Here is a 15,889-nt window from a genome sequence, read left to right as displayed (position 1 = left end):
ACTTTTGACATTTAAGAAAAATTTGGACAGGTATATGGATGAGAGAGGTTTGGAGGGATATAGCCCAGGTGCAGGTCAGTGGGACTAGGCAGAAAAATGGCTTGGCACAGCCAAGAAGGGCCAAAAGGCCTGTTTCTGTGTTGTAATGTTCTATGGTTCTATCTGTGAAGGAGGGGTCAACCCCAGTGCCGGTGAGAATCTGGAGAGACACTGGGGCTTTTCAGTCCTTAATCCTAAGCAGTGTGTTGGACTTTAGTGCTGAGACCGAGACTGGTGATGTGGCGATTGAAGGAGTTGGAAAAGGGACCGAGGCAGTACCGTTGCATAAAATATTTTTGAAGTGTGAGTTGGTATCCAGACCAGTCACGATCGGGGTGCGGTCTGCACTCCCGATACGTGATGTGGATGTCTTACTCGGGAATGACCTGGCCGGGGGGGAACATGTTCCCAACAGTTCAGCTCACGAGTAAGCCTGTAAGTGCTGAGGACCCGCCCACAGATTCAGAAGTTTATCCCGCTGGCGCAGTCACCCGAAGCATGGCGAGAAGGGCTGCTGAGACAAACCCTGATGTAGCTGAGGCAGACGTCGATTTAGCTGAGACGTTTTTACCATCCCTGTATCAGAAGGGGTTAGAGGCTAGTGAAGATGATGATAAAGGGCAGATGTATCGTTGTCAAGAAAGGACTTTGTGAAGGCACAGAGCAAAGATGAGAAACAGATGTGGCAGCTGGAAGGTCCAGTGTTGGACGCTGATGACTTATATAGCTTGAAAGAGCTGTTTGCAGTTGAAGAATTTAAGGAGTGTGTTCCCGATGATATAAGGGCATTCCGAGATGAAAAGGATGCCGCTACCTTGAGGGAATCTGCTGGGTTAGCAGTCAAGGTTGTTTTAACCCACAAGGTTGAGTTTACTCCGGATGGGAGTTGCTCAGAGAGTAGCTGGGAGGATCAGGGGAACCTGGAATTTGAAACTGGGACTGGTATTGAAAGCCTAGAAGAGGCAGATGTCCCGTTTGCTGTGTTCAGGTTGTTGAAGTACCTGTGGATTCACAGGGTACTGAACCTTGTGTTGAGACTCAGGAAAGGTCTGAGGTATCTGACTTGGTTAAAAAGGAATGCAGTCCTTTTGTGTCAGATAGACTTGGTTCAGTGAGTAAGGGGTTAACCCTGGCACCAGTGGAAAGTGAGGATTCTCAGTCACTTGTGTTAGAAGGTGTTCTAAAAGTTAGTGATGAGATAAAAGCTGGTGATGTGAATATTATTGAAGATATTGAGAAAAGTGGTACTGGACTTTTGAATAAGGAAAATTTAAAGTCTGGATTAGTTTTTGAAGCATTGACCATGATGAAGGGACAGTGGTCTGGTAACAAGGTGCCTGCTAGTCTGTTACAGTTTGTTTTGAAATTTAAAGATAAGCAACTTGGTGATGTTGTTCAAGTATGTGATTTGGAATGGCAAAACTTGAAGTGTTGTTTTGACCCAGAGGGATCACCTGCAGATGTTAAACTGGAAACTAATAGACTTAAAGATCTTGAAGATAAAGTTAATGACTTGCTTAAAATTAATGAGTCGTTTGGAAATTTAGCAAATGGGCTTAGTTTGGAAAACATTAGTGATAAGCTAGCACCTGTGCAGGGGGTCAGTGAAGGCCTTATCCAAGCTGGTAAGCAAGCTGATCACATGATGGTTCAGTGGTCTGTGTCGAAGTGGAAAAGGGGCAATGGTTGACCAAACGCCACTTTGAATAACAGAATCTGGTTCTACAGGAATTTGACTTTTATTTTGTGACAAAGCTTATGAAAGATAAAGACAGTATCACAGTAGATTGACTGTTTGAATGTTAGGTTTAAAAGTGAAATATAGATTAGTATTTGTATACGCTTCTGTAATATGCTACATGATCACACATGTATTAGTTTAAACTCTGTAATATACACCTAAGTTTAAAAACTGTTCCATTGTAGAAAAAGAAATGCTGTCACTCATCCTGGCATTACAGCATTTTGAGGTTTACATTTGTCCGGCACAGAAGCCATTGATAGTTTATACTGATCACAATCCATTGGTATTTTTTGACTAACATGAAGGATAAGAATAGGTGACTGCTGAATTGGAGTCCGATGTTACAAGAATTTGATATAAAGATACAACCTGTAAAGGGGACTGACAATGTAATTGCTGATTGTTTATCGAGGTGTTAGATTTGAAATTATATCTGTGTTACTCTGTTGGTTAATGACTATTTATGTATTATATTAGACTCTGTAATGTGCCTTACTATTGAATATTTCCCCCTGTAAAAATTCTTTTAAGGGTGGGGGTGTGATGTGTGATGAGCAAACCAGGCTGAGATGGGGTCCAGAGTTGACCCCCCTGTGAACTATGCTGCTAACGAGAGAGAGAGAGAAGAAGAGGGGGGAGGCATCCTGCTGCAGATGCTGATAATAAGAGAGAGGGATGATTTTGTATTATGGCTTCTTTGCTAATTGTTTACTTTGCTCCAAGGACACTTTGACTGCTTGTGTGGATTCCTGCTGAGACAGCAAGGCGGTACCAGGTGATGGACATGGACAGTTGATGGATGACTGGTACCCCCGGCAGGGGAGATGAAAAGCAAGTCTGCTGAGACACAAGCAGACACACCATGGGACACTGGAAGAGCATTGTGCACCCGTGAGAAGGTGGGGGTTTGGAGGATCGATTCGGGGGAATCGATCAGAGGCTCACAGTGTGTGAAGGCAGACCGGAGGGGGCTTGTGTGTGTGTCCACCCTCGCCTGGGTGACAGGCTCACCACTGAAGACCGGTCTGGCCTGGTACGGAGGGGTCACAGTCGGTGACCACAACAGGACAAGAAGACAATGGAAGGTTTGCCTGCAACTGCATCACCTCTCACTCTCTCTCTCTCTCTCTCCCCAACGGTACAACAGCAACTACCACGATTCAGACTAAACTGAACTGAACTGAATTCTGCATCACCATAAGACTATTCATTTACCCCAAGACTTCGATAGAGCTTGGTTTTGATTCCTATTTCCACACTTCTGTATATATCATTGCTGACCTGTTTTATATATATTTGCATTTTATAGTACTGTATTACTTAGTTTACTAATAAACACTTTTAGTTACAGTAATACCAGACTCCAACGTATTATTCCATTTCTGCTGGTATGGTAACCCGGTTACAGGGTACATGACAGTGCTGTGTGCAGTCTATCACAATTTAAATTTGACCACCTTCAGAGGTTACATGTTACATACACACACGTGCATGGGATCTTCATTATTCCTGGATGGGATGGATAATTCTATAGCAGACAGCTCGATGTTAGGCTCTGGGAGAACTCTCGGAGGAGCAGAAAACGAGTAAGGGTCACTGGGGACCACAGAATACAGCAAAGGAAGATCACGTACTCAACACGTGGTCAGTTTTAATCAAAGTTTATGCCAAGTTTATTGTCAAATGCACAGATGCAATGAACAACTTAGTTGGAGCAGCACCACAGGCACATGGCATCACAAAATAACAGACATTTTACACAATTCTTGCAAGTAAGCAAAAAAAAAAATCGGTCCAGTTAAGTGCAAAGTGCCCAAAGTGGGTATAATGTTACTAAACTGTGGTTTATGGGTTTTATTGCTTGGTTCAAGGACCAAATGATTGAATAAAGATACCTGTTCTTTAATCTGGTGGTGTGGCTTCTGTACCTTCTGCCTGCTGGTGGTTGCAAGAAGATGGCATGGCCCATTTGGTGAGGATATTTGGGACAGATGTTGCCTTTTTTGAGGTAGTCCCTCCTATAAATACTACCAAGGGTGGGTCACGATGTATTGGAAATGACTACTATCTGCAGCTTCTACCATTCCTGGGCATTCAAATTACTGTACCAAACCACGATGCAACCAGTCATGAATATTTCAACAGTATTTCTTTAGAATAGGGGTTCCCAACCTTTTTTATGCCATGGACCAATACTATTAAGCAAAGGGTCCAAGACCCCCAGGTTGGGAAATCTTGCTTTAGAAGTTTGTTAGATTTCAAGCCAATAGATAATAGGTGCAGGAGTAGGCCATTTGGCCCTTCGAGCCTGCACCACCATGGCTGATCCTCCACAATCAGTACCCCGTTCCTGCCTTCTCCCCATATCCCTTGACTCCGCTATCTTTAAGAGCTCTATCTAACTCTTTCTTGAAAGCATCAAGAGAATTGGCCTCCACTGCCTTCTGAGGCAGAGCATTCCATAGATCCACAACTCTCTGGGTGAAAAAGTTTTTCCTCAACTCTGTTCTAAATGGCCTACCCCTTATTCTTAAATTGTGGCCTCTAGTTCTGGACTCTCTCAACATTGGGAACATGTTTCCTGCCTCTAGTGTGTCCAATCCCTTAATAATCTTATAATAAGCCGAGCTCCTTACCTCACTAAGACAGTAAAGATGCTGGCCTGTTTCCCTTCTGATGGCATCTGTGATTTGGACACAATAGAGGTGAATTGATATGTCACCACTCAAGAATTTAAAGCTGCTGACTCTCCTTTGGTGAACCAGATGGTGCCGGAGGTAGTTAACAGAAATGTAGCCTCACCGTATAGATAAGAATTGGGATTACAACTGTGTAAACGGCAATACAGAACTAGGCAGTGTTTGGAAAATATGCAAAGAAACACATTAAAAAAGTTCTTTATGGGATGACCTACTGCAATGACTCCAAAGAGCAACCAATGAAGGAGAAGACCCTGAGATGGGACTCAGAGAAGAACTCATCAAGGTCGAACCTTGGCCAAGTTTATTACAAGTGTGTAATCTCTGAATATAATAAAAGAGAGATTTGAAAGTTGTGAAAGTAAACTAGAGTTGCGTAACTGATGGATGTGTGAAACTGAAGAGTTTATGCATCATGTCTGAAGCTACCTAATGAATCTTTGAGTTGTTTGAATCAATTACAATTACTAAAAAAGACTAATGACTTTACTAATGACTTTAGGCAAAGTCATTATCTGGAGTGTTTTATTGTGTGCGGCTTTCAATTGGCAACAGTTCTCTGCTGGACTCATCCTGCAAATACCACACCTGGAATAACTGGTCTCAGACCACACATCTTAGTGACTCCATGTGAACTCTGTGATTGTCATATTTTTAAAGTGTTCACAATAGAGGACTGCTATGAAAGCTCAAAACCGCAGAAAATTTCTGTGACTCAAAACAAGGTAACTACTTGTGATTAGCAAATCTAATTAATCTACATGCCGCGACGTGGATGATAAGGGCTGAAAACATTGAGTTTGTCGAACATATTACAGATCAACAGGGGGTTGTACATAATCCTGTTTCACTCACTTTGTAATACAACTTGCTAACACCATTACACAGCAGCCTTCTCCTGTTGCTCACTCTTCTTAATTGCCTTATACGTTCCACTCTTCCCGCTGGCTCTGGGGAATCCCTGGCCCATGACCACTCTCATTCACCTAGAATGATACAGAAGGAAGCAGCTTGGTCTATCAATTCTACACCAGCTCCTATAGTGTCTTTCCATTGGTCTGTTTCTCCTTTTCGTATTTTCCTGTAGCCCTACAATTTATTTTCTCTCAAACATATCCCGTGCTTTATTTCATTCCTTTGCCACTCACCTGCACTAAGAGGTAATTAACTAACTAACCAACCGACTTGTTTTGGGAATGAGGGAGGAAAATCACAGCACCCAGGGGAAACGGACAGAGTAATGGGGAGAACGAACAAACTCCATCTTGACAGCAGCTAACGTTGGGAGCAAAACCAGGCCTCAGAGATGAGGAGGAATTTCTTTAGTCAGAGGGCAGTGAATCTGTGGAATTCATTGCCACAGACAGCTATAGAGGCCAAGTCATTGGGTACAGTTAAAGCAGAAGTTCTTGATTAGTAAGTGCATCACAGGTAACAGGGAGAAGGCAGGAGAATGGGATTGAGAGGGATAAGAAATCAGCCAAAATGGAATAGCAAAGCAAGCTCAATTGGCCAAATGACCTAATTTTGCTCCTACGGTTTATGGTCTTGTGGTCCTTGGAACAGTGAGGAACTAGCAGTAGCTTCTATACCACAGTATTACTTAAGGGGAGAAGGGCATTTTCTTAAGTACTTAATACTCCTTTAAGAACTACTTAAGGGAGAAGTATGTCTGTCTGTCTGTCTGTCTGTCTGTCATTCAAGATGGCACTAAGAATCCTAGGCCATTGGTCAGGGGTACACAGACGCTCCATGTAAATGGCAGAAGGAGCACACTATCTCACAAACTATCCATTCACTCTGCCTGGCCTGACAGACACTTCTTGGCTCATCTGTGGAAGAATCGGCGTTTGGTCCCCACACTGGCCACTATAGTCATCAGAGAGGAAGCAAGCGGAATCTGAGTGACTGCACGAATCAGAAGTAGGTTCAGTATCACTGGCATATGTTGTGAGATTTGTTGTTATTCGGCAGCAGTACATTGCAACGCGTAACAATAAAAACTGTAAATTACACTAACTATATATATTTAAAGTGTTAAATAAGTAGTGAGGTATGCTCATGGGCTCAATGTCCATCCAGAAATCTGTGCAAGTGGATTCTTTTCCTATTTTCTTTGAGAACCTGGAGAGATACGCTTATGAAATGCAGAACTTGAGTATGTTTGAACACGAAGCGGAATGTGAGGGAAATTTCTTCCTTGAGAGGTGCTGAGAGTGCGGAACGAGCTGCCAGTGCAAATGAAGGACTTGGGTTCGATTTCAACATTTACGAGAAATTTGGCTAACTACATGAGTAGAAGGGGTATGGAGGACTGTGGTCCAGGAGCAGGTCAATGGGATTAGTCCGAATAATAATTTGTCATTCACTCGATGGGCTGAAGGGCCTGTTCTGCGCTGTTCTCTATGACTCCATACTACCAATACAAGTCTAACAGAACATCTGTATGTCAACTTCATTGGTTACTATTCTTCACTAAAGCTGACTTGTTATACTACAGATTAATAACTAATGAAATTATTAGGAGCTCCAATCTCCTTTTTCTTGAAACCGTATTTCCCATGACACTTATTTCCTACTGTCTTAATGTCAAGGAGTCTCAAATGTTTTATTTAAACTGGAATGGAAACCTCCACCTGAATTGAAATAGCTTATTTGCTTGGTCCCAGCTGGTGCCAGCTAGAATCAATCTGAGCAGCACAGAGGGAAATGGAAGCAGTGGGAAATACCCAGCAATGGTCAGCTTTGGATTACATGCACAGCCTGACTAGTCACCTCTCATTAACTCAGGACCATACTGACAGTGGTAAACAGTCAGGCCTTCTTAATCCTCCTGGTTAGCAGCAACCAAGTTGTACATATTCAGTCGTAAGGAGAATGGAGATATTTCTATGGGTCTGGATATGGTGCATGTTCATGATTAACCAACTCTATTTGAGAATTGGTACATATGGAACTGTATCAAACTTTATAATTATAAACCCAAGAGATTCTGCAGATACTGAAAATCCAGAGGACTCTTGGACTGAAATTTCGACTGTTTATTCTTCTCCATAGATACTGCCTCTACCTGCTGAGTTCCTCCTGTATTACTCTAAACTTTCTAATTAGCTTGGGTTCTAATCGCTTTCCAGAATCATGAAGACAAAAATAAAGCTGACACTCCAGTGAAGTACTGAGGAAATGGAACACTGTCAAGGGTAATATCTTTTACGTTAGGCATTGAACAAATTTCCCATATGCTCTCTCAGCAGATATCTTGATTTCCTTGCCACTGGGTCAAGAACTCATTATGTCAAGAACAATTTAAGATAACTGATAAATGGATTCATAGGAAAGTGAGGACGATTTTCTTTGCAGAAGAAATTGTGATCTAAAATATCCTGCAAGAAGCAGTGATTGGAAATATATTCAACAGTTACTTTTAAGAGAAAACTAGATAATTGCTTTAAAGGGAATTTTTTAGGACAATCAGAAAAGATCAAAGGGAATGTCACTACATGCATAGCTCTTTCTGTTGGAGAGCCGATGCCGGTTTGATGGGTCACGTAGGTTCCTTCACTCCTGTACAATTCTCTTTTTAAGGGGTCAGTGCAAACACACCCAGAACATGGTTATGTCACAAGAGATACTTTTCTTTCTCCCAACATCAGGTTTACACAGCTAATAGTGCACAAAGTCTAGCCTTAGAAAGAGAGTCTGGCTCTTGGTAGGGAAAATGGCAAGGGGTGACTTCTTCCCATTAATGCCGGACTTCCATCACGGCACAAAATGCTGCCCTTGATACCCATCACCCATGTGTAAGGGCAGAGCTCACCCGCAAAGGTGGAATTTCGAAACTTCGACATGGCCAATAACACACGTTGTGAAACTCACCACAGAACAGACCATAAAGGAATAGAGCTATGGAGTGCAAACACGAGGAAATCTGCCCACTGAATCATGGATCTGACAAAGACTGCTGCATCCCTTCTACTGAATAAAGAAAACAGCCACGAGGAAGACATGCAAATAGTTTCTAACATTCAATTTACCAATTAAATGGTTTTTCCCCTAAACGTTCTCAAGTGTTTTCAAGTATTGCAATTCATTTTTATTTTTATTTCTTTTAATAATCATGTATTAATGTATTTATTTTCTAATCGTTTTGAATGTTTGTGAAGTATTCAATCCCCTTGACTGCTTATCACATGGCTGTGGCGATCCTGGGGGCTGGGTTTGCCACATGATCGGACAAGATTGTGCAAGGCATTGTGCATCACTGATTAACTGGGAGCGAGTGTGAAGTCTTGAGATTGACAAACTTGCATGGTTTCCACCCAATAATGAAGTCAGGGTCTTTAAGCTGTTCAGAGTCTTCAGGAGCCCCTGCGGTGTAGTGTAGTGTTTTAGTGGGTACTCTGTCACCTTGTGGATGAGGGAAGAACAGCAAACATCTGCAATTGTGCATACAATCCCCTGTCATCTGTTAGGGTTAAAGGGCATGTGGACGTCCCAAGGATAAAAATTAACACAGATATCCCTTAACCCTTTTTCTTTGAAGACAATACGTATGCCCTGTTGACAGCATTAACTAATAAACAACTCAAAATGTTAAAATACCTAAAGGAAAACTATGTGAGTTAAAACTGTTTGAATTGAGTACATTGAAACAAGCAACGATCAGTTTTGAAAGCAGATGGCGTATGAATTAAGTCTGCTCTCCATCAGTACAGTGCAAATCAGAGAGCCACTTGATAAAAACTGGCTGGGAAATAGACAGTGATAGGGTCGTCAATGTGCAAGTGCAATGTGATATACCAGTTCAGAAATACACAAAGTGGGTCCTGGAGCTGACCTCACAAGTTTGCAGACAGCTGATCAGTGGGGAATGGGAGCTGAGTGAAAAACCAATACACATCCTCGAAATACAGTGTCAGAAGCACTAGAAAGAAATCACCATTACATTATTTACTTTGTGGAAGTTTCATTAAATGCAGCCAAAGGACAAATCTCAACCTACATCATAAAAACAGAATATTTGAAGATGACTTTTTGTTGCTCTCACCTGATTTGGGTCGGAATATGAGTCTGTTCTGCACCATATGAACGGTGATCAGGGTCATCAGCGTGGAAGTGAATGGGATGAGATAGCCCAGGTTTTTGGCAATCGACTGCTGAAGGTAGGCAATACTCGCAAACACAACGACCGAGTTCAAGCTCACAAACCAGTGAAACCTGTGGGAAGATGAATCGCAAACTGGCGTTCAAAAAAGGAGCACAGGCTTTTAATGGATCTATTTACACAATGATACAGCAATCCCAACGTTAGGTAGCAGTGAAGCTTTGAAGCAAGCATTGGAGAAGGAGGCCTTTTAACCCTTGGAGTGCTTTGTTGGAGGGCTGTCAGATTCACATTCAGATTTGCTTCTCACACGTACGGACAGTGGAATGCGTTGTTTGCGTTAATGGCCAGCAGAGCAACGGATGTACTGGGAGCAGCCTGCAAGGGTCACCACACACACTGCCACCAACAAAGCATGCCCACAATGCTCAGCAGAACGACACAAGCAACAACTACAACAGCAAAACAACTGCAGTGGAGAGGGTGAGTAGTTTCAAGTTCCTCAGTATACACATCACCCAAGATCTCACCTGGACTGTACACACCGGCTGTGTGGCAAAAGAAAAGCACAACAGCATCTCTCCCACCTCGGTCACCCCAACCATAAACTGTTACAGCTGCTTCCGTCTGGCAAATGGTACCGCAGCACTAAAGCCAGGACCAACAGGCTACGGGACAGCATCTTTCTACAGGCCATTAGACTTATAAATTCATATGTCTGTACATTGCCACAGAGTCATAATGCAAAGATTTTTACTCCGTCACATTGTGGGATGAATGTAAGATCTAAATAAATTCAAATCAAAAAACTAGCCCCTTTCCCACCCACTCACACACACAGTCAGGCCTCCAACACCAAGACAGGCCATCTCCGGGCCTCCGGTCCTTGGCCCCTTCAAACGAAAACTGATCCCATTGTACTGCTTCTCCACCTCCTCACTTCTTCAAAGTTGTCGCGCAAGTTGGTAGGGTGGTTGAGAAGGAATATGGTGTGTTGGCCTTTATTGGTTGGGGGAATTTGGTTCAAGAGTCACATGGTAATGTTGCAGCTCTATAAAACTCTGGTTAGACCACACTTAGAGCACAGTGTTCAGTTCTGGAAGGATGCAGAAGGTGCATCCTTTAAAGAGGGTGCATAAGAGATTTACCAGGATGCTGTCTAGATTAAACAGCATGTCTTATGAGGATAGGCTGAGCACACTAGGGCTTTTCTCTTTGGAGTAAAGGAGGATGAAAAGAAGTTGATCAAGGTGTAAAAAAATGATAAGAGGCATAGATAGAGTGTACAGCCAGTGCCTTTTTCCCAGTGAGGACATATTTTAAAGATGATTGGAGGAAAGCATGGGGGGAATGTCAGAAGTAGTTTTTTTTTTACAGAAGATGGTAAGTGTATGGATTGCACTGTCAGGGCTGGGGGTAGAGACAGATACATTAGGGACATTTAAGAAACTCTTAGATAAGCACATAGATGAAAACAAAATGGAGACTATGTGAGAGGGAAGAGTTAGATTGAACTCTGAGTAGGTTAAAAGGTTGGCACACATGGTGGTCTGTAGCACCTGTACTGGGCTGTAATGTTCTATGTTCTAATGACAGAGTTCGTGGCGGTGTCAGCTGGAAGGGGTGGTGAGGGCCTGTAGGACTATCTGGAGAAATGAGAACAGAGGAGTGAGCTGCGAGAACTCTGAAATGAGAGAAAGCTCACAATACTCAGCAGTTTAGACAGCATCTGTGCAGAACATTACATAGTAATGACTTCAGATTCAGATTCACTTACTTACCGCATGAACATTGAAACAGATAGTAAAATCCATCATTTGCTTAAACAACCAACATATTCTACAGATTGCTAGGGGCAACCCACAAATTTAATCAGAAATGTCACTTTTGATACAAACTGGAAAGGTTGTTAACTGGAGTTGTTGACTTCAAGTTCAAGTTTAATTGTCATTCAATCAGATATGACTACCCATGAATACAGCCAACAGAAACTTGTCTGCCACTTCTCTGACTTTACAACAGCAACTACACTTTAGCTATGAACATCAGATCATGAATGGTGGTATAATTTCAAGCTCTTTTTCCTTGTCTTCACTGGAGTGATCCACAAGGTAAAGAACGTGAAAATAGAGTACTGTTTCACAAGGCATAATTTAAGGAGGGCTTAACATTAGCAAAATGAAGTCATTTTCAAATCCTTATCAAAAAATGTACAAAATGATTGGAAAGGGTGGACACTGACCAGTTGAAGAAGGTTAGAAGCTGGTGCTGGCTGCAGTCCTGGAGGTGATAAGCCCTGAATGGGCAGACAATGGCGCGAATTCCTCCCGAGCCCAAAGACGCTGCTGTGAGGGCAACGTAAAACAGCACAACCTGCTCGCTGTCAGTGTGGATGTTATGGTGTGCATCAATGTAGAAATCCTCAAAGGGGAATGCAACCAAGGGCAGCATAACTGTACCTTCGGAATCAGGCAGAGAAAATCTTTTTAGCGAAGAGGATCTCTTATATAATCTACACACTCCATGCTTTCCAAAACTACCGTTGAAATACTGTCAGCCGTTCTGAATAACATGAGACCCCTTGAAGAGAAAATAAAATTAATGAAAATAATATAAAGAGCATATTTATATATTTATTGACAAACAGTGCGGAACAGACCCTTCTGGTCCTCTGAACTGCACGCCCAGCAACCCCCGATATAACCCTAGCCTAATGATGGAACAATCTACAATAACCAATTAATCTATCAACCGGTACGTCTTTGGACTGTGGGAGGAATCCCACCCAGTCACGGGGAGAACGTAAGAACTCCTTACAGACTGTGGTGGAAGTTGATCCGTGGTCAGTAGTACTGTAAGGTATTGCACCATGTCACTGTGCTGCCCAACATAGAACATGACTGCACAGTACAGGCCCTTTGGCCCTTAAAGTTGTGCCGACCCTTTTACCCTACTCCAAGATCAATCTACTCTTTCCCTCCTACGAAATCCTCCATTTTCCCTATCATCCACAAGCCTTTCTAAGAGTTTTTTTTAAATGCTCCTAACGTATCTGCTTCTACATCCATGACTGTCAGTGTGTTCCATGCACTCATAATTCTCCATGTAGAAAACTTACCTTTGACATCTTCCTATACTTTCCTCCAATCACCTTAAAATGATGCCCCTTGTATTAGCAATTTCTTTCCTGGGGAAAAAAATCCTCTGGCTGTCCACTCTATCTATGTCTCTTATACACCTCTATCAAGTCACCTCTCATCCTCCTTCATTCCAAGAACAGTCCTAGCTCACTCAGCCTATCTTCATATGTTGTCTAATCCACTCAATGGTATCTGAAGTAGGAATGCTGGTCAAAAGGAGAATTTGCTAATGTTTCTCAGTGTTGCAAATGCAGTTTTCGACATCAATTTTGAAGGTGCATGTTACCACCAACAGAACCATCTTTTGGAATGAGCTGCCAAATCCTTGGATCCTACCATCCTTCCAGGTGGGTGCATTGTAACAGTTCAAAGAAGAGCAGTTCTTTCCCTTGTGTCCAGATGAACACTTCCGTCTCAATCAATGTAATAAATAAGGAAGAAATTACATTTATTGTCTCATTTAATGAACCAGGAACAAAGTCAGCTGCACAATAGCCCATTCCTGTTCAGGGCATGCATTCAGACCTCAGTTAAAATATCTCTCGGACACTGTTGACCAACTGCCTACAACAAGCCACTAGCTCCTGCTACATGTTAGTGACGTGTCTAATAGCTGCTTAGGGGTTCTTTGCAGAAATTCATGAGTGGGACACGTGCTGGGTTTTCAGAAGTCTGATGAAATGTGAATAAACTTGTATATTTTAAATGAATTTATTGCACAGAGGGCCACTGTGCTCCTATCCAGTTCTTTAAAGGATATACTGGAGGGAAATGATCAGCGAGGCAAGGGCCCAGCAATGTGTCCTCTAAGGTGTGTGTGTGTGTGTGTGTGTGTGTGTGTGTGTGTGTGTGTGTGTGTGTGTGTGTGTGTGTGTGTGTGTGTGTGTGTGTGTGTGTGTGTGTGTGTGTGTGTGTGTATACACACACATTTTTTGCTACTAGTACACTATTGAATTTAAACTGCGCACAGAAGTTTGTCACCCTCTACCTTGTTGGCATGTTAAGTATATTTCACAATTGTACACAATCACATTTCCTTATTTTCTCCAGTCCTGATGAAGGGTCTTGGCCTGAAACATCAATTGTACTCTTTTCCACAGACGCTGCCTGGGCCGTTGAGTTCCTCCAGCACTTTGTGTGTGTTAATCACCCTTCCCTTTCTGGTTTCTGAAGCAGACGGTGTTGACAACATGGAGTTCGCGATGATTTGTCTGCAGATTTTAGAACTGGCTTACTTATACTATTTTTATTGAAGAAATTATTAAATCAATAATTCAGTGCGCTCATGTTGTTGTCACTGAGCAAAAAATTGCACAGCACAAGATGTTTGCACACACTGCTCATTACAAATTAGACCATAAGATATAGGAGCAGAAATGGGCCATTTGGCCCATCGAATCTGCTTCACCATTTCATCATGGTTGATCTAATTTTCCTCTCAGCCCCAATCTCATGTCTTCTCGCCATATCCCTTCATGCCCTGATCAATCAAGAATCTATCTAACTCTGCCTTAAATATGTATAATGACTTGGCCTCCACAGCTGCCTGTGGCAAAGAATTCCACAGATTCACCACTCTGGCTAAAGAGATTCCTCCTCATCTCGATAAATTAGAGGGAACATTGGATGTGACCATGTGTTCTTAGCATGTTATGCAGGTGTGACAAGTGTCTGCAGCTAACCTCACTTCTGACAATGTCCCAGTATCTATTAATCCTTGGGAATTCTGGGTTGCAAACGAGGTGGAATTATCTGATCATCTGGCTGCTTTCTGTCAACTGTGGTTCTCTGCTTTACTGTACCTCAATGACAGTGAATTATTTGTGATCCACCGAGTTTTGGAAAGTTTGCTGCTTCTTGCATTAATTTTTCCACTTCCAGCGTTGTATAATATTAAATAATTTCTGCATGTATATAAATTAATGTAACTGATTATAATTCATAATTAAACAATCATGAAAAGACAGTATTTGTAGAAAGATTTTCCAATCAAGACATCTCATATTATAACTCAACTATGTGAAGCATTATTGAAAATATTATCCTAATGATTTACAGTGCTTTCTGGAACTTACCTTTATTGACAAAGTAATAAATTTGTCTGTCTCTATTTCTGCTTTGAAGAAGCTTGACTAAATCTCATAAATAATTGTAAAATGTGGTCTTGATTTCAGAGTGCAACCAGATACGAGTCAGAAGACCATAAGTCCAGCTAATTTCACTTGAAATTCACGGCTCCCTATCTAAAGGCTCTGCAGAATTAAAATATTTCTAGCAAAAATAATCCAGCTCAGATATAATACCTATTATAGCTGATTAGCTCTTAATACGTGGATCGTACATTTTTTTATCTTATACTCTTTCTTTTCTCTTAACTCTCAGAAGAAATGGAACTCATCGTCCAACTTATGTTGTGGAAGCAGACCACATCTGACTCTCCCCAGTTGTTTCTGGTATGGCTTTCTGTATCCACACAATGCCAAACCCACAGGGCTGCAGGTCAGTAGCAATCATGCTCCTCAACCACCTTCTAAGTTACCTTCTGGTCATTTGGCCTCTATCTTTGTGTCCCGTTGTGCTCCTTGGTTTCCAATCAAGACTGGCAGTCATGGCCAGATCAGCTCAGCCTGTGATCTGGGTTTGATTACTTCCTCAGCGGGCTTGCAATATTACCATTGTGCTCCTAAACGGAGCTCAATTTTAGCGATACTATTAATTTATTTTTGCGGATTCTGAATCTATTCGACCTCACGCAGGATTTTTTAACAGACGTTGGACTTATTAGAGATAAAGGGATAAAGATTAGCTTTATTTATCACATGTACATCAAAACATACAGTGAAATGCATCATCTGCGTCAAATCAAATCAGTGAGGATTGTGCTGGGCAGCCTGCCAGCTATGCGTTCTACGCCAACATAACATGCCCACACCTCAGTAACCCTAACCGTCGTTGGAACATAGGAAGCACCCAGTGGAAGCCACACGGGTATGGGGAGAGCATACAAATTCTTTACAGACAGTGGCAGTAATTGAACCTCAATCTTACAGCTGAAAGATGCTGTGCTAACCACTACACGACTTTTAAGAAAAGCTCCATTGAATGTGAAGATTCACTTTTAAGAATCACCTAAGTGGATTTTGAAGCTGTTTATTTGGGTTTT

At 42.0% G+C, this 15,889-nt stretch overlaps 1 protein-coding gene across 5 annotated transcripts in view; it reads right to left on the bottom strand.

The window, feature by feature from the left end:
* Positions 1–15,889, bottom strand: part of slc15a5 (solute carrier family 15 member 5) — a 59,440-nt gene that overhangs the window by 29,117 nt on the left and 14,434 nt on the right. For all 5 annotated transcript variants that reach the window (XM_073066188.1, XM_073066184.1, XM_073066185.1 and 2 more), the window contains exons 2-3: positions 11,829–12,045; positions 9,530–9,699 (exon numbers count right to left, since the gene is read on the bottom strand). In XM_073066188.1, the coding sequence (XP_072922289.1) occupies positions 9,530–9,699; positions 11,829–12,037 (379 nt within the window). In that variant the 5' untranslated portion in view covers positions 12,038–12,045. The remainder of the gene's footprint in view (positions 1–9,529; positions 9,700–11,828; positions 12,046–15,889) is intronic.

The sequence above is a fragment of the Hemitrygon akajei genome, chromosome 14 (genome assembly GCF_048418815.1).
Source record: "Hemitrygon akajei chromosome 14, sHemAka1.3, whole genome shotgun sequence".
NCBI classification, from domain to species: domain Eukaryota; kingdom Metazoa; phylum Chordata; class Chondrichthyes; order Myliobatiformes; family Dasyatidae; genus Hemitrygon; species Hemitrygon akajei.
Note: the sequence above shows the minus strand (reverse complement) of the source record. Positions and strands in the feature narration are given on the sequence as shown.